The sequence below is a fragment of the Amphiura filiformis genome, chromosome 3, assembly GCF_039555335.1.
Source record: "Amphiura filiformis chromosome 3, Afil_fr2py, whole genome shotgun sequence".
NCBI classification, from domain to species: domain Eukaryota; kingdom Metazoa; phylum Echinodermata; class Ophiuroidea; order Amphilepidida; family Amphiuridae; genus Amphiura; species Amphiura filiformis.
The window spans coordinates 30,617,074-30,643,420 of NC_092630.1; the positions used below are offsets into that span (position 1 = coordinate 30,617,074).

The 26,347-nt window shown below is 37.8% G+C and overlaps 1 protein-coding gene across 1 annotated transcript in view; it reads right to left on the minus strand.

The window, feature by feature from the left end:
* The window catches only part of LOC140148344 (leucine-rich repeat serine/threonine-protein kinase 2-like), a 169,604-nt gene extending 143,553 nt beyond the window's left edge, over nt 1-26,051 (minus strand). The window contains exons 1-2 of the mRNA XM_072170267.1: nt 25,978-26,051; nt 23,106-23,335 (exon numbers count right to left, since the gene is read on the minus strand). Of these exons, the coding sequence (XP_072026368.1) occupies nt 23,106-23,280 (175 nt within the window). The 5' untranslated portion in view covers nt 23,281-23,335; nt 25,978-26,051. The remainder of the gene's footprint in view (nt 1-23,105; nt 23,336-25,977) is intronic.
* Between the last annotated feature and the right edge of the window lie 296 nt (nt 26,052-26,347).

Sequence of the window (26,347 nt, forward strand, 5' to 3'; positions counted from 1 at the left end):
TGCCAAACAGTGAACATGAAAATATGATTTTCGAAATATTGTCTGCAATTTCTGGGTTACAATATACAAGTACATGCCCTGCATTGTGGCTAGTTTTGTAACCTATAACAGGTCAACTCAAACTATTATGCCCCTAACCCTGAATTTTACAGCTTACTGCTCCCGATTATATAAAACTTTTTCCCGATTTTCCAGATTTATTTGTTCTGTAGCCTACAGAATTTGGGATTATGACGTATTGAATTCTAATCATTTAGTACAATCTTTGTGGGTTATCATAACATTTCCAGGCACAGTCAACTTTTAAAAGTGCACTTTTCTGCCTGTGGGAGAGACTACAAAGCAAACCAAGTTTACTTGTCATAAATTCAAGGAATTATATTAAAATCCAAACAAATTAAAAAAATAAAAGTATAAGGTTGTAAATTTGTAATCTTAAACCTCTTCACAACTGACATAATTCAAAACAGCACCTTGCAACCACAATTCTCTGATTTTTTTCTAATAATTTTTAGAAAAACATCGAAAGCACTTTTAACAGCACTGTGAACAAGATGCTGAGACATACTTTTTTGCCTACAGTAATCACAGAAAAACCCCTCTGTAAACATCTAAACCATATAATAATACAATGTACTTTATAGCGTATTACATGTACAACAGAAAAGCTCTCATTACACTTTACCATGTTTTCCAACATCTTAAGCATGGTCAACTTACCAGTTTCTGTTCACAGTTTGCCTTAACTTGCCTGGTATTTTCTAAAAACTCCAGGTAAAACCACACTCAGTCATTCAAGTTTTGTTTAATACATCAAAGCGCCTTGTGGTGATATTTTACTAACAAGGCTCAAATTCTGGACACAAGTACGTCCCAACAGCCATTTTATAACTTGTCCAACACGTGTTTATACATCGTACACAACTCTCAATTGCTTGTAGGCAAGTACAAAAATCAAACTTGTCCTGAAGCACCTGTATCTGCAACTTTCAAATCACATCCATTGCAGACACCGGATGTATGACCATGGTGACAGGTTATACAATGGTAGAATTACTTCCTATCGGTACTCACTGCTCTCCTATCATATATCTGTAGAGCCGGTGTCGGCACCGTTTTTTGATGTCGACATGTCGAAATATTTCGTATCTTGACGTCGACAGTGTGTCGACATACATTTGGGTTCCGAAAAAATACCAGGACTTTTTTTTTTCATGATTTTAGGAATATTTAAAATATTTTTAACCTAAATATATCTAGAAACACGGCAATTTCAGCAAAAACCAAGATGGCCGTCTTCATAGCGAGCCGGTAGCAATAATGTGTACAATTTACACCGGAAAACAAGGCAAAATACTGCCAAAAGTATGACCCCTGAAGGCAAATATTTATTTATTTTACTTAATCTTTCTTTAACCAGGGTAGCCCCTTCAGTAACTAGTACTGATCTCCAAGGGGGCCCTGAGTAATAACATGAAAAGTTGGCGAAATAGTAGGTAAAAGATAAGATTTATTGCATTTTGTTGAAAATGCATTGGAAATGGCCAATATTTTGAGTGAAAATGAGCTTGCCTGACGAAGTTTTACTGGGCCATTGCCTGAGCACTATGTCGCCATGGACGAAGTTCGGCCGATATGTTGACATAATTCACTTTGTCGACAGGATTCCGACAGAGGACCTGTCGACACCGGCCTTATATATCTGACACATACATTTTCAATATTTTATCAAACATACCTGATAATAAAACTTGACATTTTCACATATCACATCCATAGACATTGGATATATGACAGGTTATACAATGATACTTTATTATTTCCTAATGGTGCTCACCCATTTCCTGTCATATATATTTGACTGCTTGGAGTGCAAAACTGTTCATTGCTAAGGCTGCTTAGGGCACAAAGACAGTGATGCCAACGCCGCGCCGCGCCTTAGGCGCACAATTGGGCTACTTGGCGATCACCTGCCACTACTCAAAAAAGCATGCCGCTACTTGTCTAAAATTGGGCTACTTTTGCCAATCTCAGGCCGCGGCAGTAATTTGATGTAATTTCCTTTCAATTTAGCCGATTCATAAAGGTTTTGAGTCTTTGAAGCTCCAAATTGAAATTACAATGGGTTTTGTGACCATTATTGATCGCTCAGTAACTTCCCATTAAGTACCGGAAGTTTTAAAGTCAAGTGCTTTTCCGCCCAATTGGGTGTTTTGCGTTCTAAATTCGGGTAAATCCGCCCAAATATCCGGTATTTGGCGCTTTTTTGGAAGCTTAAAAAATTGGGCTACTTGAGAATCCTTTACCGCGGCCTGGCGAATCAATGCGCCGTGCCTTGACGCTGAAAAGTTTTGGCAACACTGCACAAAGAGAGTATCCACCTTTGTTTATTAGCAACAGCTAGAAACAACAGATGTGGAAATGAGAGTATGAACTGACCAGTACATACCAGTTGTAGTCCTCTTAATTCATGGCACATTGGATGGTCAGGGGAAAGTTAGCCCATACATATATTTGCAAGACTATCCATGCCTTCAATGCCATGGTCTGACCTAGTGTCTGATCTTTCCCTGGGAAGTAAGATTTTCCAATTTGTGCCTTTAACCTAGAGTCTTTAACCTAGAGTCAGAAGTTTACCGTTTTCTAAAATCCATTTTCCGTGTTGTAATCCATGTTGTAAAATTTGTATATCCATGTTTTATGAATAATGCTTAAAATGTATAAACAATGATTATAAAATAATGATATTAATGTCACAATATCGCGATCAATATGCTTTGATTGGAATATTCTCACGATAATAATCCGACTGTTATGAAGTTTGGATAAATAGGGGGTTCATGCCTTGGTATAATATACCTTCATTTCGGTATTATTAAACAATATTTTTATCATAAAAATTGACACACACAACTCACGACTGTTTTTAACATTTATTTCTCTTGTCTTTTAACAATTTTTGTCACACCATACAAAAATGTGATTTTTTTCTGTTTTCCGTAAAACGGAAAACTTCGGATTGCAGTTGCACTAGATGTTCTTGGGATAATGACCAAGAATTCCAGGATATGGTTAGAATTGTGTGTATTTTTACATTACTGGATACAAACATTACCATAGAAAATAGCAAAAGTGCACAACCATTTAGAATCACTTTTTTTTAGGAGGGGGTCATCAAGTAGTTTGAAGAGCTAAAGACATTTTACATAGAGCAACATTTTTATTTCCACAGCTAGGGGGATCAGGGAGTGACCTAAAATTATGGAAACATACATTTAGTGTAAAATTTAGTTTGACTTTAGTTTGTCTCGTTTGAGTAACGGCATGTTGAATTTTGCAGTACAGCAGATTCGAATCGTGCACCCTTTGCCCAGTGGCCTTGAAAATGGGTGCCCAAAACATTAAAATTTGAGGCCTGCTCACCATCATTCATATGATACCAAGAGTAGTACTAGATTTTAAAACACGGGGTCAAATGTCAAAATTACAGATCAAAAACAATAAATAATAGGTTAAAATGACCCTTTAGTACCATGTTTACATCCTCCAAGTGGTAATTTTGCATGCCTATGACCCCATGTTGCAAGTTAGCGCTCCTGTATGATTCCAAAGGCACCAACAAAACAAGTTTCTAAAATTCATTAAATTTATTAAGACTTGAACCTACCTTAGATACATGTTTCCAACCATAATGCAGCTTATTATTACTTGAAGCTATCTCACATGTCGCTAACCATTAATTTAGATTAATTAAGATGACTTAAGTTGAAGGAGAAGACATGCAATATAAATCAGACCAGTTAGTAACTTATCACAATCAAACGTGATCATTTTGTCTTATCTCAGACAGTTAGATAATCAGTAAAAGCAGTTAATGGTAACATAAGGCGCCACAATCACCCAATCAGAAACATTATTATCTATAAAGAATAATAAAAGGACTGGTGTTGAGTAAACATTTCAGAATCACAGCTCACATGTTTCTTCTTTGCTCCCCATGTGATGTGAGGCCATACAGTATAGAAGCTGTGCAGCCAAAAATGCTCTGTTTTTAATGGTTTTGTACAGGACAAATATTTCAAATGGACAAATCATATATCAAAATGTGCAGAAGAGTCTGGAGAATCTTTTCTGCCATGTTGGCAAATTTAAGGATTCTCGTCATTATTTATCCCAAAATGTCATTATTATTTAGCTATTTCTTTAAAACTAAATGGAGTAGAAACTTCATATTTGGTGTGCAAAACACATGACACATGCTTATTTGATACCTATATATTAACAAGATCATCACTTAAAGCAATAATGTGTGATTTGCATAAAGAATAGATTCCTGTTTAAATGTTTGTTTTCACATTATCCCCTTTTAATTTTGAGTCAAACAAAAGAGGTATAAAGAAGAAAATTGCGATTTCATTTCGAGTGCCTACAATGCGTGTACTACGCTCGCCGATCGTAACATGTGACACTGCACGGAGCATCGCGCCCGACGTGTGTACACATAAGCTGACATTCACGGGAGATGTTAGCAAGCATTCGATCGATGAACTTTGAATAAAATCGGTCGACCCGGTTTTAATATAAAAAGTTAAATTGTTCTGTTCAGGCTTAGTCTTTTACGTGGTATTTTAGTACACCACTGGGCATTATAATTATGCAAAAAGTAGAAATCTGAATAAAATTGAGGGCGTCGCTGTGAAGCAAATCACACATTATGGCTTTAATTAAATACATATGATTTATGGGTGAAAATGCCATTTTTTTTTAGATTTTGGGGCAGTTTTGACCACAAGAAGGGCCATTCCATGTTTTGGGGACAAAGGTCTACAGGTGCCATGAGTAATCAGTGTCCTCTCTCTTGTACATGAAACAAGTCACACAATATTTGTGACCACAAATATTGGGTTGCAATGTTGACATTTTTACTTTTTAAGGTATTGGACAGGCAACTTTTGGTCAAAATAAGCTTTACCAGTGGCGGCGCCACGGGAGGGGGGATGAGGGGGTAAATGCCACCCCATTCAGAACTCTTGCCCCCCTGTTGCCCCCTCCCAGTAAAAAAAATTTCACCTTTTTATGGTAATTTTGCTTAAAATTTGTTGATTTTGCCCCTCTGAAATTCACTTTTCCCCTCAATGCCCCCCGAAAAAAAAATTCCTTGGGCCGCCACTGAGCTTAACATTGACACATGTATATTGCATTTCCATGCTGCTTGTTTGCCATGTAGTAAACATCAATTTAAGAATAAGAGTTTGAAATCCTTTGTATTCTATTGTTTTATGAGAGGCTCAATGGACCATATCTCAAAACCAGCTCTGCCAACATTACAACCCATTCGTGGTGGATATCATATCAAGGTCTGTACTCTGGGTCTTATCAATGGCATGGAATAGCCTGATGGTATCTTTCATCTATCAGTTAGCTCTCTGCACCATTATACACATTTTGTAGACCCTCAAAACAGTGGAAATAACTTTTCCCAATTTTACATTATTTCATGGAAACATTTTTGTGCTAGAAAGTATAATAAATGCTTGAAAAATGCATATTTTCAACAATCAAAACTATTTGTTTAGCATGAATGGGAGCCAGTGGCATAGTGGTCTTGAGGTTGTGGGTTTGTAGGTAGCTTGAGGTTGTGGGTTTGAATCCCAGCGGCGTCAATGTGTTGTGCACTTGGGCAAGGCTCTTCAATCACCCGTATTGCCTTTCACCAACCAAGGGTGTATGTACAAATGGGTACCAGGGCTACAGACTGGCTGTGGAGAAACGATCCCCAGCAGCAATATTGTATGTCCGTAGTCAGGGCCGTATGCAGGATTTCATTTGGGGGGTGCTGATTTTGAAAAAGTGGACTTTTTTCCAGGGAAGGGAGCGATTTTGTGAAAAGTGGACAAAATTTGGACCTTTTTGTCCAAAAAATCGTAAAAAACCTGATTTTTTTTTTTTTTGCTCGTTACGCTTGCAAATTCTGAAATTTTGGGACTTTTTGTATACTTTTCCAAATTTTGGGGGGGGGGCATCGCACCCCCTGCGTACGGGCCTGTCTGTAGTCTGGCCCAATTACTTTGAAAGAAAGATGAACACTCCAGCCTATGAACATAAGTTTGTCTCCTTTACTTGTTTTTAATATGTAAATGGTACCAGGGGCGGCGCCAGGGTATTTTGATAGGGGGGGCAAAACAATTTTGGAAATTTGTTATGCAGCGCAACAGCGCTGCCCGTCGCGCTTTCGCGATGCAGGGGGGTGTGTGAGGGGGATGTGCCCCCCTCAGAATTTAGAAAAATTTCAAAATGAAAGCACAAATGAAGCCATTTGATGCACCATTTTCACCCTTTTTAGTGTTATTTATTTATTTTCCAACCGCATATTTTTATGGATTTCATTCACGGTCCCGACTTTCAGCCCGCTGGTTTTAGGCATGGACCTATACTCAATTAGTAAATCCAGCACCTTTTGGCAACAAAATAAGTTCATGGTACAAATGTGCACGACTGTGAAATATGGTGGAAATGTTAAATATAGTCTAATGTTAAAGTCTCGCGAAGGCTGCGAAGCGCGAAAAAATTGGCACTTTTTAGGCTAAAATGGCCAAATATGAGGTTACTTTGGTCAGAAACCCACATACAGGCGTCAACATTCGGGAATGATTGTACTACCCTATCAACGCATATGATATGCCGGTTTTTTATAAATTGGCACGATAAAATGATATGAATGGGGGGTGTCTTGAGGTTGGAAATATTTCAAACTGAAAGCCGTAATCAGGAGCGTAGGGGAGGTAGTCGCCCTTTTTCAATCAGGAAAGGACAACATTTGCCCATTAAAAATTAGGTTCTTTATGCTTTCTTGGTCAAAACTTTAGGAAAAGGTCCAAAACAGGTCCACTTTTTAAAAATCAGACCCAATAAATCCTGGCTACGCCCTGGCCGGGTCGTAATGAAGCCAATTGCTTATTTATATTGGTGCATAATTTTACACTATTTCTGAGAGAGGCGTTTTGGATATACAATGTGATGTGATGAAACCCCGTAAAAGTTGTGTGATCTATCGGACTGAAAGTTAACTTATTTATAATGATTATTTGCTGCATGACACAGACTTACATGTGTTGCCGCACCAGGAAAGTGACATAGCCAGGAATTTTCCAAAGTATAGTTGGGAGAAAAGGCAAGAGAGGCCATGTGACTTTTATGGAGGAAAATTTGTCAAAATGGGCCCAAAATATAAAAACCAACAACTTTAAAACCGCGTGAGGTCAGCATTCCACAAGGGGCAAGATGTCCGAAGGGGGAGTTTCCTCCTTCTAACCATGGCCAGGGAGGGGAATGTCTCCTTTTCTTTTCTCTCCTCTCTTTCTCTCCCCCTTTTCTCTCTCCTTCTTCTCTTTCTCTTTTTCCTTCCTTTTACCTCTTTTTTGAAAATCATAGGGGGGGCAATTGCCCCCCTTGCCCCCCCTGTGGCGCCGCCCCTGAATGGTACTAAATATGCTTGAAAAAGGGGTTTTTTGATAAAGAAGTGATAAATCATCAAACTGTTCATAATTCATAACAGATTATGCCCATTCATGTCATATTGCATAGGGGTCATGAAATAGGGATTAGAGGGTAGGAAGATAACAAAACAATGAAATAGGTACACTAGCATACAAATGTATTATTCAAGATAAGAAAAGTTGTGTCTCAGTTTTATATAATTATGCAAAATAGGCATTTGCATGACCTCTGATGACCCATTGTGACCTTTATCCCAAGTGTTATTAGCCTTTAACTGTGAAACATTGGTTACTGGTATATTAGAGCTTTTCTAGGTATATTATAAACTTAAGGTAGTACTACACCCCCTGATAAATTTTGTGACTAATTTTGCATTTTTCTCAAAACATAACTACACACTGGTAACAAAAGTTATGTATATTATAGGGGCAAGGGATCCAATTACTTCACTGAAATTTCAGTGATTCAAGACAAGTGTTTCATTATATGTTTAAGAAATGAGGTACAGTCTAGCGGTACCTCTTTTCTTATCATAAATAACGTACCGCTTGTCTTGAGTCACTGAAATTCCAGTGTAGTAACTGGATTCCTTGCCCCTATAATATACAAAACTTTTTTTACCAGTGTGTTATTATTTTTTTTAAATGCAAAAATAGTAACAAATTTATCAAGGGGTGTAGTACCACCTGAAGCTATTTATACGTACCCCATTTACGGCTTTAAAACATTTCATTGTGAGGATTTTTCAACTTGTCATCATGATCAATAATAACCTTCACTTTAAAGGGCAGGTCTATTGCAAAAACAAGTTTATCTCTATTCGAAGAGAATAATATATTACATTACAAGTTGACACTTAATGCAATTTTTTATGCGTATTTCTCCTGAAAAAGGAGAAATTGTGTGGGTAAAGTTCAGCCTCGACGTGTTCTTCCCCGCTTGAAGCGTATGTGTTCTCCCCGTTTGGCTGATGACGAGGTAAATGAAGCGGACACCATATCATGCTCTCATCATACAATCACAATCACTTTGACAAGTTTGACATTAGCAACAATGAGTTGTACTATCATTTACCATAACAATGCTGCATAACAATATGCAGACTATTGTTCTCATTTCGTAAACAAAGCTCACACAGTATTGTTACTATGCGTTTGCTTTGTAATATTTCATCCAACTGAAACTATAATAACTACATGCGTTTGTGGACTTAACACGGTTTATATGCTAGTCTCAGATGAAATTCTAAGCTCAAATTATGTATTTATTTTTTAGGCCTAATATTTCTCATGATATTGATATACATATGAATTGTAATATCACAATATACTAATATATAAAAAAAAAGAAGCGGCTGATTTTATCCATATGTTTAAAAACCATTAAATTTGTAATACTTAATTTGGAGTTTTTTTCTGTGAACAACAACAGTATACGTTCTGTCCATTGAGAGTGTTTATAGTCCCTTTTCTCAAAGCAGGCACATCTCATTTCATGACGTCACTTTTTTTCTAGGCCAAATCTGTCTCGTTCGAAGGAACTCACCGCTTAAAGGCTTAATGTACGATTTCCTTCAAATTTTAAATGTGTCATTATATACTCAAAATGCTGAAATAATACTAGTAATAATGATCGGGAATGGTTTCTGTCCATTTTGAGCTGAAATAACGAGGTAACGTGAAAGAAACACTGCTTGTTATTTTGGCAGTTTAACACGCCGTTCTATGCGCGGACATAAAGTCATAATTTCTTGAATTAAGACTTTATGTCGAACTTTGCTCTGTTTACCTACAAACACAACAAATTTGGCTGATTCCATTTAGGTGCAAGTTGTGACATGTGTAAACATTACAAATATGCCAAAAAATCAGGTTTGAAAAAATTAACCAAATTCATATTATAAGATCGTACATTATGACTTTAAGTTGGTTTTTCTCAAAAAAGGAGTCATTTTCATTGTCCTCATAATATTAGCTTGCCAATAGACCTGCCCTTTAAAAAATCAGACCCGATATTTTTTCCAAACACATTCTTCTTTTTTAATTGGCATTACTCAATCCTAGTGCATTCTGTGATAGCACCATAATTAAAAGCATGTGATCTAGGTAGTGATGTGGTCGGCACCGTTTTTTATTGTCGACATGTCGATATAATTCGTATACCTACGTCGACAGTGTGTCGACATAAAAAAATTCTAAAAAACAAAAACAAAAAACAAATTTCAAAAAATATTTTTGGCCAGAAAATCAAGTTATAGGCCCAAACTGACTTGTTATTCAAGGTTGGAAACCAGAGAAATACTGCTACTCAAAAAAAATGCAATTTTTTTTTACAAAGTTGGAAAAAGTTGTACATTTTAATTACTTTTGTTTCTATTGAACAGCTAGCAATGCATACTAATTCAATGTGTCCCTGACTGTTCAATAGAAGCAAAGGTAATCAAAATGTACAAGTTCATCCAACTTTGTAAAAAAAAATTTTTTTGTCGACATGATTTTTTGATGTCGACATGTCGGCATACGTGCCGACGTCGACATTATGTCGACATAAGGCATGTCGACCACATCACTAGATCTAGATTTTGGTATAAGATCCAGGCTTCATGATCTGCTATCTAGACTAGGCAATCTCTAACAGGTGTATCAAAGACTTTTAACTACAATGCCTTGGAGCAATTCAGGACACTTAACTGCAGTACCGTACTCTTGCAAGGTGCACAGTGTCGACACCCAGTATTTATTTTTATATTTAAATATAAAAACTTAATACTCCGTTGGTGAGCGACAGGCGATTGGTATTTCACCGTTTCACCGAACGCAAGAAAAGGAGGCCTATCTGATTGGCTAGAAATCGATCGCTAGATCGCTCAGTGGTGGAGTTCAAACTCAAAATGGAGACATGTATTCAATTCGATTGAAATCAATATTCTATTATTGACGCAGATAAAGAAATTGGTATAGTGTGTCGATAATGTACATTGTATTATAGATACAGCACCTGGATCTTACATGGGTTCCTTTATATAATTCATTTCTCAAACAGTTGAATATATCACAATTTTGACTTTTGATTTCAAAATCTTTAATTATAAAATGCAGTAAAATATATCCACAGCAAACAGCAAGGCCCCGCTAATTAGTGTATTGCATTTTGAGTTAGTGTATTGGAAACAAAACCTGCGTTTTACCTGACAACAAATCAAATTTTCTATAATAGTGAAACGGAGAGCCAAAATGCGATTTCAGATTTTTGGCCTGTTTTTAAGCTTACCTCCCGTGTAGCTCCGTGTGTTGTCAATGGTCGAATTCAGCTCTTGTCAAATTCATATTTAGAGAAAAGTCACGATGCTCACGTGTTCGTGGTAGTTTTTGATTGTTATTATGCATTTAAAAATGATTGCATGGCTCTGCACAAGGTATATTTTTGTAAATATTTGGATTTGTTTACCTGCCGATCGTCAGTTTATGTCGAGTGTTGAAAATACGGCAGAGAAAATTTGTCATGTCGTACGTGCGAAATTGGCTTCAAATTTTACTATTCTGCTAGAAGTTGTACAGAGATCTTATAATATTGTGTAAATAATTTTGTCAGGAACAAAATAAGGTATTACATACCGTCTACGAGTAAATATTGAGGACAAAATTCAGGTTTTTCATGTGTTGTTTCAAAGAATTTTAGATTTGTCATTTTGAAACTTCCCGGCCATCAATCGCCTGAACGTAAACAAGTTTTTCCTAAAATTGTAACTTTCCTTAAAAACGAATTTTGTTGATCAAACTTTGGATTAATTAAGATGTAATTGTTTAAGGATGTAGAATTTTAAGATATTTTTGAGTATTTTTATGTTTTACATGGTCAAAAGGGGTCATCAGTTTGATTCCTGATTTAAAAACACTAGCAGTTCTAGTTATTAAATTTCGTCATGTTCAAAATCTTTTCGAAAGTGAGCGCCTGACGCGGAGTGACTGCGCGATATCCATAGTAACGGAGCTTACGCTTTGAACGCAGCCGCCTAAAAGGTTCCATGAACGCGCTCAGGAGAGTATAAAAGGCCGTGCACGACGCATTTAAAATTAATCAGATTGCTTGGTGGACAATAGTCCACCCAAACCTTCACTCAGTTTGAAGGTAAGCACCGCCAACCAAAGCAAAATGCCCTACTCTGGAGCTCAGATTGAGCTAGGGGCAGCTTGGCTACCACAATAGTAGCAACACACGGGTGGTTATGCACTCCGGTGTTTTGACCTAGCGCCTATGCCTATTGTGCAAGTGACTTGCCGCACACATGCATAAGTCCAATGGAAAATTATGCACTGTATTTTGTGTGCATTCATTGTTGCATGGCAAGTTCGTATAGGTGTACAGACATGGATACTATACTCTGTAGTCGGCCTACTAGGCCTTGGCCTAGCCTATGACTATGTCATGTGATGGGAGATTTTGTTGATTAAATTGTATTTTTATGCTTCTTGATTCTTCAAACAGTATATACTTTTAGGCAGCATTTATTAGTAATTTATTTGGATCTTAAGAAGATAAATAAGGAAATATCGTCAATAGAGATTGTGTACGTGTATTAACTTGTATTTATGAATTGTGATGTGATAAGACAAATATGAAAGCAAAATAACAATACAAGATATAACAAAAGAAGCAAATATAAAACAGAATTGTCAAGTCTCATTTTTACCTGTTACTTCTCCTTTCATGCATCACTGATTCCACATATCTTGGGGAGAATTCTAGTCTTTGATATTACGCTACCACTTGTATGTTTATAAGGCTAGTCTTCTCCATCAGTCGTTTACAAAAGTATTAGGGCAAGCTCGGTCCGTTACAACTGGTGTCTGGCGGTAGGATAAATCAAAATTTTAACAAATTTTGGCTCACGATTTATTATGGCAGCGACTGAAGATAGTGTTGAAACTTCTCCAACCGATACCAGCTCAGAAATATTAGCTGGTGATGAATTTAATGTTCATGAAAGTGATGAGTCAGTAAGAAGTAGGCCTAAACTTTCTAGCAATGACACTCAGCCTGAAGTTAAAATAAAGCCTCAAACTTACGATGGGACCACTTCCTGGTCAGACTATTTGATACAATTCGAAATTGTTGCTGAATGGAATAAATGGAATGATTATACCAAAGCCATTTGTTTAGCAACTAGTCTGAGAGGAGTTGCTCAGAGTGTACTGGGATATTTGGATTCGACTGAACGGGCGTGATTACCACTCACTTGTGGCCTGTTTGAACCTGAGGTTTGGAACCGAAAATCAGGAAGAGCTATTCTGGGTGAAACTCAATAACAGAGTAAGGCACCCAAAAGAGTCATTGCCTGACCTAGCTCACAACATCAGAAAGTTAGTCAAGCTAGCTTTACCAACAATACCAAGTCCTTTCTCACAGGAGATAGCAAAGAAATACTTCATAAGTGCTATCAGAGAAAGCGAAGTTGCGGTTAAACATCCTGCGTGCAAAACCTGCTACTTTTGATGATGCAATCAAGTTTGCAGTGGAAACAGAAGCTGTTTACAAAGCTGAAAAGTACAGGAAGCATCAACATGATGCTAATGCAGATGGAATTGCTAAAGGGCAATTTGAAGATGAGAAGGATGATGAACTTACGAGAGTCGATTCACAGAAGACTGGGAGATCATCGAGAAAGAACCGGAAGTCTCCTCATCACAAATGCGAGCCAGGAGAAGGTTAGCTTTCTTAAAGATCCAGAAAAAGTTAACCAGGCCGCATGCTCCCTTAATTGGGAAAGACTGTGATGATCTACCCTGCCAGATGGCATGCTCAAGCAGTTTCAAGAACGGGAGAAAGACACGAAAGTCTCCATCATCTAGAAGACGAGCCAGGAGACGGTTAGCTGTAAGGAGACAGTTAACTGGTGGTCAGGACACTCCCTTGATAAATGGGGAAGACTGCCAACTAGCAGGTACCCCGAGTGATAATCGGACGGTATTAGTTGACCGTATAGGCGTAGGTGAATGGAATTCATCTGGTCAATACGCCGACACTCTGAGAAAGTTGTCATCTCAGATGAGTCTTTGGAAGAGGTCAGCTATGCTACTTGATGACGGTCATGATGGTATAGGCACATGCACCAACTCATTGGCACCAGGAGACTTGCCATCATCAGAATGATTCTGGAAGAGTGACCAGTTATCATGCAGACATGCTATGATGTATGATGGTATGTAATTTGTAAATAGCTTTACGAGGGAGACGGAAGTTATCGTGTTTATGGGATAATGAGATGCGGAAAAGCCCTTGCCGTATAAAATAGTCATTGATCCTTGTGGTGTATGAAGTCCGGAAAAGGGCTCACCGACGTCTTGCACTACATACTGATAACTCCTTGCCGCTAAAATATGAAATTACTGTTTTATGAAGTTGAAGTCAGGTATAGGCCTTGCCGGCATCATCATCATATAAACGTATTTTAGCGGATTGTCTACTCTACATGTAGATCCTGTATATAAAATTGTTTTCATTTGAAATTGTTATTATGTAATCATAATAACTCGACTCTGAGAGGAACAGCCTCCAATAAAAATTAAAAAAACTTCATGAATGAAATTTTTTATTTCTGGCAAAACGTGATTAGAAGTTTGATATGACTTTACTGACTGCAGCGGAATTGACATGACAATCTTTTGATCAAGTTTTGTCTCTGGGAAATTCTTGTTCTTTTTTTAAAAAAGAGCAATATTCTGATTTCTTAATTTAGATAAAGTGAAAGACACCTCACTTTATTTCGACACAACTATTCTTACAATCATTTGGAATGATGGATATGGGGACATCACCATGAAAAAAATGGACAGTGTTGATTGTCGGGCACTCATGTTGTTTTACATGAGATTTCATGCCTTAATTCTGAATTGAATGTCAGATATTGCAGATTACGAAGACAGATGAAGAAAAATAAAATGGAGACGGAGATAGCTACAGTTAAATAACAGACATCGATTTCAAGCCTACAATAATGGTTGCTTAATTGAATAGCCATTAGATATGTACGTGCTATCTACTGAAGATAGCCAAGTTTCGTCGTATACGGCATGTGCTCTTAAGAAGATTAACGAATGAAAATCAACTAGATATCATCATCTGTTTTCTTACTGATACTGTTGAGGCATCATCACGGGCCGCTTATGCAGACCTTATGATTTTGGAACTCTGGTTGGTGCGACGGTGACTCACTGATTGCAGTCATGATGTTTTCAGAGCAATGTCAGGCTATGTAGGCGCATTGGTAACAGAAAATCAAGTTTCGCTCTTGGGTGGATTGCCAACTGAGAAAGTCTTCAAGGACTTTTTCGAACTCAGGTGCAAGAATGAATGGCAAAAGTGATATTTGACTAGTCAATGGTTATTCTTTACCAGGTCAAATGTTTTATTGGATGATGTATGGTTTCTTTACACCTTGCATAATTGATGTAAGGCGGCAAGTCAACATTTCCTCTCATGATCGACGGTGAACCAATCTGGCAAGTTTCTCATGAGAGTTGCGAAAGAGGTATGATAATGTAGATTCTCAGATGTTGAAGATATCGAACTAAAGACAAGGTCCATCAGAAGAAAGGACGCTGAGGAATATAGAACTTTCATAATATCTGAACTTAAATATTGTTCATTAATTGATGGCAAAAATGTAAAATGTTAAACTGATGTTTTGTGTAACTTGATGCAGAAACAGACTTCTGTTCGTTAGCTCGAAAGTCAAGATTAAAACTGTATTGTTCATTTGAAAATGAAATTGATGGAAATGTGCACCAAGGTGAATTAAATGGTTCTTGTAAATTAATATTTTATTGGTGAAGAAGAGAAAAAAAAAAAAAAAAACCAGATGCTTAAATGATTTATGCTGGAGATACTGTGAAAGATTTGTATAAAACTTGTAAACATAATAATATAATTTGCATGTGAAATAGAGTTGCTTTTATAATGTACAGTCGTAAATCGCCAAATAGCCAATTAATTTTGGAAAACTTTTTGAGGTCACGAGGTCACGACAATGTTATTGTCAGCCTGTCACCAAACAATGGTTGAGTGAATTTACCTATGTACTGCTAACGTTTTGTCAAGGAAATGCTCTGATTTTTTTTAAAATTGTAATGAAGTTAAATAATTATATGCATGTTACATTTCGGGACTAAATAGTCTCAAAGAGGGGTAGTGAAACGAGAGCCAAAATGCGATTTCAGATTTTTGGCCTGTTTTTAAGCTTACCTCCCGTGTAGCTCCGTGTGTTGTCAATGGCCGGAATTCAGCTCTTGTCAAATTCATATTTAGAGAAAAGTCACGATGCTCACGTGTTCGTGGTAGTTTTTGATTGTTATTATGCATTTAAAAATGATTGCATGGCTCTGCACAAGGTATATTTTTGTAAATATTTGGATTTGTTTACCTGCCGATCGTCAGTTTATGTCGAGTGTTGAAAATACGGCAGAGAAAATTTGTCATGTCGTGACGTGCGTAAATTGGCTTCAAATTTTACTATTCTGCTAGAAGTTGTACAGAGATCTTATAATATTGTGTAAATAATTTTGTCAGGAACAAAATAATGTATTACATACCGTCTACGAGTAATATTGAGGACAAAATTCAGGTTTTTCATGTGTTGTTTCAAAGAATTTTAGATTTGTCATTTTGAAACTTCCCGCCATCAATCGCCTGAACGTAAACAAGTTTTTCCTAAAATTGTAACTTTCCTTAAAAACGACTTTTGTTGATCAAACTTTGGATTAATTAAGATGTAATTGTTTAAGGATGTAGAATTTTAAGATATTTTTGAGTATTTTTATGTTTTACATGGTCAAAAGGGGTCATCAGTTTGATTCCTGATTTAAAAACACTAGCAGTTCTAGTTATTAAATTTCGTCATGTTCAAAATCTTTTCGAAAGTGAGCGCCTGACGCGGAGTGACTGCGCCGATATCCATAGTAACGGAGCTTACGCTTTGAACGCAGCCGCCAAAAGGTTCCATGAACGCGTTCAGGAGAGTATAAAAGCCGTGCGTACGCACGCATAAAATTAATCAGATTGCTTGGTGGACAATAGTCCACCCAAACCTTCACTCAGTTTGAAGGTAAGCACCGCCAACCAAAGCAAAAACGCCCTACTCTGGAGCTCAGATTGAGCTAGGGGCAGCTTAGCTACCACAATAGTGGCAACACCCGGTGGTTATGCACTCCGGTGTTTTGACCTAGCGCCTATGCCTATTGTGCAAGTGACTTGCCGCACACATGCATAAGTCCAATGGAAAATTATGCACTGTATTTTGTGTGCATTCATTGTTGCATGGCAAGTTCGTATAGGTGTACAGACATGGATACTATACTCTGTAGTCGGCCTACTAGGCCTTGGCCTAGCCTATGACTATGTCATGTGATGGGAGATTCTGTTGATTAAATTGTATTTTTATGCTTCTTGATTCTTCAAACAGTATATACTTTTAGGCAGCATTTATTAGTAATTTATTTGGATCTTAAGAAGATAAATAAGGAAATATCGTCAATAGAGATTGTGTACGTGTATTAACTTGTATTTATGAATTGTGATGTGATAAGACAAATATGAAAGCAAAATAACAATACAAGATATAACAAAAGAAGCAAATATAAAACAGAATTGTCAAGTCTCATTTTTACCTGTTACTTCTCCTTTCATGCATCACTGATTCCACATATCTTGGGGAGAATTCTAGTCTTTGATATTACGCTACCACTTGTATGTTTATAAGGCTAGTCTTCTCCATCAGTCGTTTACAAAAGTATTAGGGGCAAGCTCGGTCCCGTTACAACTGGTGTCTGGCGGTAGGATAAATCAAAATTTTAACAAATTTTGGCTCACGATTTATTATGGCAGCGACTGAAGATAGTGTTGAAACTTCTCCAACCGATACCAGCTCAGAAATATTAGCTGGTGATGAATTTAATGTTCATGAAAGTGATGAGTCAGTAAGAAGTAGGCCTAAACTTTCTAGCAATGACACTCAGCCTGAAGTTAAAATAAAGCCTCAAACTTACGATGGGACCACTTCCTGGTCAGACTATTTGATACAATTCGAAATTGTTGCTGAATGGAATAAATGGAATGATTATACCAAAGCCATTTGTTTAGCAACTAGTCTGAGAGGAGTTGCTCAGAGTGTACTGGGATATTTGGATTCGACTGAACGGCGTGATTACCACTCACTTGTGGCCTGTTTGAACCTGAGGTTTGGAACCGAAAATCAGGAAGAGCTATTCTGGGTGAAACTCAATAACAGAGTAAGGCACCCAAAAGAGTCATTGCCTGACCTAGCTCACAACATCAGAAAGTTAGTCAAGCTAGCTTTACCAACAATACCAAGTCCTTTCTCACAGGAGATAGCAAAGAAATACTTCATAAGTGCTATCAGAGAAAGCGAGTTGCGGTTAAACATCCTGCGTGCAAAACCTGCTACTTTTGATGATGCAATCAAGTTTGCAGTGGAAACAGAAGCTGTTTACAAAGCTGAAAAGTACAGGAAGCATCAACATGATGCTAATGCAGATGGAATTGCTAAAGGGCAATTTGAAGATGAGAAGGATGATGAACTTACGAGAGTCGATTCACAGAAGACTGGGAGATCATCGAGAAAGAACCGGAAGTCTCCCTCATCACAAATGCGAGCCAGGAGAAGGTTAGCTTTCTTAAAGATCCAGAAAAAGTTAACCAGGCCGCATGCTCCCTTAATTGGGAAAGACTGTGATGATCTACCCTGCCAGATGGCATGCTCAAGCAGTTTCAAGAACGGAGAAAGACACGAAAGTCTCCATCATCTAGAAGACGAGCCAGGAGACGGTTAGCTGTAAGGAGACAGTTAACTGGTGGTCAGGACACTCCCTTGATAAATGGGGAAGACTGCCAACTAGCAGGTACCCGAAAGTGATAATCGGACGGTATTAGTTGACCGTGATAGGCGAGGGGTGAATGGAATTCATCTGGTCAATACGCCGACACTCTGAGAAAGTTGTCATCTCAGATGAGTCTTTGGAAGAGGTCAGCTATGCTACTTGATGACGGTCATGATGGTATAGGCACATGCACCAACTCATTGGCACCAGGAGACTTGCCATCATCAGAATGATTCTGGAAGAGTGACCAGTTATCATGCAGACATGCTATGATGTATGATGGTATGTAATTTGTAAATAGCTTTACGAGGGAGACGGAAGTTATCGTGTTTATGGGATAATGAGATGCGGAAAAGCCCTTGCCGTATAAAATAGTCATTGATCCTTGTGGTGTATGAAGTCCGGAAAAGGGCTCACCGACGTCTTGCACTACATACTGATAACTCCTTGCCGCTAAAATATGAAATTACTGTTTTATGAAGTTGAAGTCAGGTATAGGCCTTGCCGGCATCATCATCATATAAACGTATTTTAGCGGATTGTCTACTCTACATGTAGATCCTGTATATAAAATTGTTTTCATTTGAAATTGTTATTATGTAATCATAATAACTCGACTCTGAGAGGAACAGCCTCCAATAAAAATTAAAAAAACTTCATGAATGAAATTTTTTATTTCTGGCAAAACGTGATTAGAAGTTTGATATGACTTTACTGACTGCAGCGGAATTGACATGACAATCTTTTGATCAAGTTTTGTCTCTGGGAAATTCTTGTTCTTTTTTTTAAAAAAAAGAGCAATATTCTGGATTTCTTAATTTAGATAAAGTGAAAGACACCTCACTTTATTTCGACACAACTATTCTTACAATCATTTGGAATGATGGATATGGGGACATCACCATGAAAAAAAATGGACAGTGTTGATTGTCGGGCACTCATGTTGTTTTACATGAGATTTCATGCCTTAATTCTGAATTGAATGTCAGATATTGCAGATTACGAAGACAGATGAAGAAAAATAAAATGGAGACGGAGATAGCTACAGTTAAATAACAGACATCGATTTCAAGCCTACAATAATGGTTGCTTAATTGAATAGCCATTAGATATGTACGTGCTATCTACTGAAGATAGCCAAGTTTCGTCGTATACGGCATGTGCTCTTAAGAAGATTAACGAATGAAAATCAACTAGATATCATCATCTGTTTTCTTACTGATACTGTTGAGGCATCATCACGGGCCGTTTATGCAGACCTTATGATTTTGGAACTCTGGTTGGTGCGACGGTGACTCACTGATTGCAGTCATGATGTTTTCAGAGCAATGTCAGGCTATGTAGGCGCATTGGTAACAGAAAATCAAGTTTCGCTCTTGGGTGGATTGCCAACTGAGAAAGTCTTCAAGGACTTTTTCGAACTCAGGTGCAAGAATGAATGGCAAAAGTGATATTTGACTAGTCAATGGTTATTCTTTACCAGGTCAAATGTTTTATTGGATGATGTATGGTTTCTTTACACCTTGCATAATTGATGTAAGGGCGGCGAGTCAACATTTCCTCTCATGATCGACGGTGAACCAATCTGGCAAGTTTCTCATGAGAGTTCTTAAAGAGGTATGATAATGTAGATTCTCAGATGTTGAAGATATCGAACTAAAGACAAGGTCCATCAGAAGAAAGGACGCTGAGGAATATAGAACTTTCATAATATCTGAACTTAAATATTGTTCATTAATTGATGGCAAAAATGTAAAATGTTAAACTGATGTTTTGTGTAACTTGATGCAGAAACAGACTTCTGTTCGTTAGCTCGAAAGTCAAGATTAAAACTGGTATTGTTCATTTGAAAATGAAATTGATGGAAATGTGCACCAAGGTGAATTAAATGGTTCTTGTAAATTAATATTTTATTGGTGAAGAAGAGTAGCCTATGTATAAAAACCAGATGCTTAAATGATTTATGCTGGAGATACTGTGAAAGATTTGTATAAAACTTGTAAACATAATAATATAATTTGCATGTGAAATAGAGTTGCTTTTATAATGTACAGTCGTAAATCGGCCAAATAGCCAATTAATTTTGGAAAACTTTTTGAGGTCACGAGGTCACGACAATGTTATTGTCAGCCTGTCACCAAACAATGGTTGAGTGAATTTACCTATGTACTGCTAACGTTTTGTCAAGGAAATGCTCTGATTTTTTTTAAAATTGTAATGAAGTTAAATAATTATATGCATGTTACATTTCGGGACGAAATAGTCTCGAAGAGGGGGTAGTGAAACGGAGAGCCAAAATGCGATTTCAGATTTTTGGCCTGTTTTTAAGCTTACCTCCGTGTAGCTCCGTGTGTTGTCAATGGCGAATTCAGCTCTTGTCAAATTCATATTTAGAGAAAAGTCACGATGCTCACGTGTTCGTGGTAGTTTTTGATTGTTATTATGCATTTAAAAATGATTGCATGGCTCTGCACAAGGTATATTTTTGTAAATATTTGGATTTGTTTACCTGCCGATCGTCAGTTTATGTCGAGTGTTGAAAATACGGCAGAGAAAATTTGTCATGTCGTACGTGCGAAATTGGCTTCAAATTTTACTATTCTGCTAGAAGTTGTACAGAGATCTTATAATATTGTGTAAATAATTTTGTCAGGAACAAAATAAGGTATTACATACCGTCTCTGAGTAAATATTGAGGACAAAATTCAGGTTTTTCATGTGTTGTTTCAAAGAATTTTAGATTTGTCATTTTGAAACTTCCCGGCCATCAATCGTCTGAACGTAAACAAGTTTTTCCTAAAAATTGTAACTTTCCTTAAAAACGACTTTTGTTGATCAAACTTTGGATTAATTAAGATGTAATTGTTTAAGGATGTAGAATTTTAAGATATTTTTGAGTATTTTTATGTTTTACATGGTCAAAAAGGGGGTCATCAGTTTGATTCCTGATTTAAAAACACTAGCAGTTCTAGTTATTAAATTTCGTCATGTTCAAAATCTTTTCGAAAGTGAGCGCCTGACGCGGAGTGACTGCGCGATATCCATAGTAACGGAGCTTACGCTTTGAACGCAGCCGCTAAAAGGTTCCATGGACGCGTTCAGGAGAGTATAAAAGGCCGTGCACGACATAAAATTAATCAGATTGCTTGGTGGACAATAGTCCACCCAAACCTTCACTCAGTTTGAAGGTAAGCACCGCCAACCAAAGCAAAAACGCCCTACTCTGGAGCTCAGATTGAGCTAGGGGCAGCTTGGCTACCACAATAGTGGCAACACCCGGGTGGTTATGCACTCCGGTGTTTTGACCTAGCGCCTATGCCTATTGTGCAAGTGACTTGCCGCACACATGCATAAGTCCAATGGAAAATTATGCACTGTATTTTGTGTGCATTCATTGTTGCATGGCAAGTTCGTATAGGTGTACAGACATGGATACTATACTCTGTAGTCGGCCTACTAGGCCTTGGCCTAGCCTATGACTATGTCATGTGATGGGAGATTCTGTTGATTAAATTGTATTTTTATGCTTCTTGATTCTTCAAACAGTATATACTTTTAGGCAGCATTTATTAGTAATTTATTTGGATCTTAAGAAGATAAATAAGGAAATATCGTCAATAGAGATTGTGTACGTGTATTAACTTGTATTTATGAATTGTGATGTGATAAGACAAATATGAAAGCAAAATAACAATACAAGATATAACAAAAGAAGCAAATATAAAACAGAATTGTCAAGTCTCATTTTTACCTGTTACTTCTCCTTTCATGCATCACTGATTCCACATATCTTGGGGAGAATTCTAGTCTTTGATATTACGCTACCACTTGTATGTTTATAAGGCTAGTCTTCTCCATCAGTCGTTTACAAAAGTATTAGGGGCAAGCTCGGTCCCGTTACAATAGCAACACCATATGTGGTACTGATCTAGAATAGAAACTCTATGGCAGGCTCTGTGGTATCTCATATCGTGTAAATGGTATGCTTAGCCCGAGTCGCTTGGCCTATCTCGAACAAAATCGCCATGCGTAGCTTTTGAAAAACGAGAGGATTCGCCGTACTATCACGGCAATTTTTGACACAAGATTTAGGGATGATGGCGCTGTGAGGTGTATATGAGGGCTGCCATGGCATATAGATGTCCAGGGACACTGTGTTTTAAAATCAACATCACATCCTCGACAGCACTGTCCACCTACAAGCCCAGACAACCCTAGCCTCGGTTCAAGGCGTCTGGGCTCTGGGGTGCTGTTTTTCTTTTCTATTTTTTTTTTTTGCTTCTCCATTGATTTTTTTATTCAGGTGTCTTCATATCCTGTCCACCCACCTCTGATCTGTGCATGATAATAACAGATTCCTCTTTTCGTTGTCATGGTTCTGACAGGATATGAAAACACCTGAATAAAAAAATAGATCGAGAAGCAAAACAAAAAAAAAGGGAAAAAAAACACCATCCCAGAGCGCGTCTCGAACCGAGGCTCAGACAACCCAAACTGCACAAAGATAGATGAAACTAGAGATTTATGCATAAAATAACTGCAAACCTACAAATGTACCCCATAATACGGTAGCCCAGACGCCTTGAACCGAGGCTAGGGTTGTCTGGGCTTGTAGGTGGACAGTGCTGTCGAGGATGTGATGTTGATTTTAAAACACAGTGTCCCTGGACACCTAAGTCTGAAAGAGTGATAAAATTGTCAGAATTCAAAGCTTACCATGTTGTATGAGTTGTGCAAGAGCTTCGCATGCTTCCCTCAAGTTACGTGGTTCAAAGTCTTGTTGGAGTCTAAGCATCAGATCCAGGGCCTCCTTGTCTTCAAGGCTATAGCAGAGGGTAGAATCATGGATAGACTCCTCCAGACTTGTTGATGGTGATAATGCTGTTGCCATTGTGAGCTAGCTGAAAGTTAACTCACATATGTTTGCCTCAAGTCATGGTGAAAAACTGAAGAAAACAAAATAAAAATAGAAATTTAGTCCACTCGGGGTTACTTGAGGAAGGCATTGCTGGAAACTGCTTGAAGTTGAAGACATTGTCTAAACATCCAACATCTAAAACTGGAACCATAAGATCTTTGAGAATAGACTAAAATAGTACTTTCTACATTTTATATCGTTCGTTCATTTTAATACCCTTGGTTGGTCAACAAAGAGATGTAGGACTGACCAAGAAAAAAAAAACTTCATAAATTAATTACATTGAGGGAAAAGGAAACATGTTTATAAAATCCAAGTAGTACAGAAATTAGATTTTCCAGTGTACAAAAAAGTAAAAATCAGGCATATTACATCTTGTTTTCTGGACTTCCAATTTTGATGGACGAAAAAAATTTGTCTTACCCCCTCAAACTAAAAGGCTGGCTGTTGAAAGAAGCTGTTGAAAAAAATGAAAATGTAAGAGCAAAGTAGAGCACACAGTCACACACTCTGGGGCATAATTCTTTGAGCAAAAGCAAGGGATCCGAATTCTGTTGGCAGTGTTCGAAATATGCCTCAAAAAGTTACAGGCCAGCCGGGCTTGACCGTAAAAAGTTACCGGCCAGCCGTGCCGGCAACTATAGATGCCAGTCAGAAAAGTTACCGGCCAGGCCAAACAGTTACAGGCCAATGGCCGGCTGACCGGCCCTATTTCGAACGCTGTCTGTTGGTCAGCATGACATGATTGACATCACTTCTGATAAATAGCTTCATCCCATTATTTCTTTTTGCTGGGATTCGGTTGTTCCATCTCGCGCCCCTGGACATGAAGGGGACACTTACCATTGCAATCAAAGGGGGAAATCACAAAACATGTCATAAAATAAATACCTCGTAGTGAAACAATTCAAAAAGTTTGATTTCTTATCAGGGGAATAAACTCCCAATAATTACAAAAGGAAAAGCAAATTGCGGAGAAAATTGGGTGGAACTGAAAGTTCCTGTAAAAACCAATAGGGATTTCATGAGGGTGTCCCCTTTGACAGATGTGAGAAATGTGTAAGTGCTACCAATATTTCATTGCTTGCTAAGAGATGAAGTTCAGATGCTTATTTTTAAGCGATAGAGAAAATAAGCGATATTTTTTCGGGGAAAATGCCAACTTTGGTAAAGGCTATCAGGCCGGGTTCATTTACAAAATATTTTGTATTGTGTTATTGTGGTATCTTATTCTTTTTTAATTAGACTCCCCTATCCCAGGAAATGTGAGGCCATGGTGGGGATTGTTTGTAAGCTGGGATTACAACCAATACGAAAATGTCATACCGATTTAAAAATGATGTGTCCGTTTTGCCCGTTTTTTTTTTTTTTTGCGTTGCGAACTACAATCAACGTAGTACAAGGAAATCATTCACAAACTGATACCATCTGTCCAACGTATTTAAGACTATTACCGTACGGCAGTGTGTTGAAAGAACATTACACAGTCAAGAATAGGCTACGTCACCTGTGTTTGGGGATCCCTCACAGTCTCACAAAACATCAAAACACCAAAAGCGATGCACATATACTTATTTAAGACTGTCTTTTATCATATTATGCACACAAAGTTTTATCAACTTGTCTAGAAAGGTCAAATTTTGCCAAATTTATTCGCTGTGCAATCCTATGCAAGTCCCACATCACATCGTTAATTATCGGCGATCGTGTTTTTTACTGAAGTTTGGCTGGTTCCCACCAGCATTATACACGTGACAGAGCTAAAATAATTGACCGGGAATCGAGGATCATTAAAACGTCGACCGTTTCAAAATACGCAATGACAGTAAACTTAATGGCGAGCGGTCCGATTTTGAGCCATACAAGTTTACGTGGTGAACCAGACATAGGTACTGACAAGGAGCATAACAAACACCAAATTGGTGTCGTATGACCTTTGACATGCATGCATTCTTTTGTCGAGAGTTGACATGGTCTTTCAATTTGTGCCGAGTGTCCTTGGCAGACTTGACTATGCTTGATACAGTGGTCATGAAAGGATTCAATAGATAACCTCTGCCCCACTAATCCCCAGCTATTGTTTGAAATTGCTCCTCGGAAAATATATTATAACAACTCAGTCCTCAAATGATAGTCATATAACGACCAAAAGATAAATGACTGACTATCATTGAGGACTGAGTTCCGCATCTAGTGGTGAACTACAATCAACCCTCGATCCCCCACCATCTCATCTGGTGGTCCCTTAGTTCCAGTATTAAACTGTAACTCGTCGTACCTAGGTCAGTAGATGTCATTATGTTTATGATAAACTGAGGAAGTCTTGCTGGCAGGACTAGTGGTCCCTGGGACTGGACTGGGTATAATTTTAATACACCACCCCTAATTACTGCACATTTACACGCCCATAAATACACACAATTTATTATTTAGCTTTAAATCACACAAATTTTGATGGTATCAACATGATATGAATTATGATATGTAAATCAAGAATTTGAAGTGATCAAGCATGTCAAGTCTTCCGAATTCTGCTGTTTCGTTGGTGACAAATTCGTTTCTGACAGAAACAATCAGGTTGGATGCCTTCAATTGCAAATTCATAACAATCACAAGTTTTATCGGAAATCACATATTTTATCTGTCAAACTAAAAAAGATTATTAAATACCTTATGTAACCTGTTATATTCTTTGAACTTTGATCACTTCGCCCGACGCAAATCATATAAACATTAACCAGCTGATTTTGTGTGAGGGCGCTATTTAGAATTTTTTCTAGGGTCCCCAGAGGCTACCCTACCCAGAGGCCACTTTTAATTTTTTCCAATGGATTTTCCCCCAGCTGATCCCAGCAATTAAACCTCTGTAATATTCTCCTGAAAATTATTGGGGGGGGGGCAATGGTACTTTTCTATGGCCACCAAAATTATTGGGGGTCGCCGGCACCCTGCCCCCCCCCCCGGTTCCGGAGCCAGTGTCACCAGTTTGAACCTAGTGGGCCTCTCCCATCAGGGTAACGTTTTGGGAGGGTGGTGCATG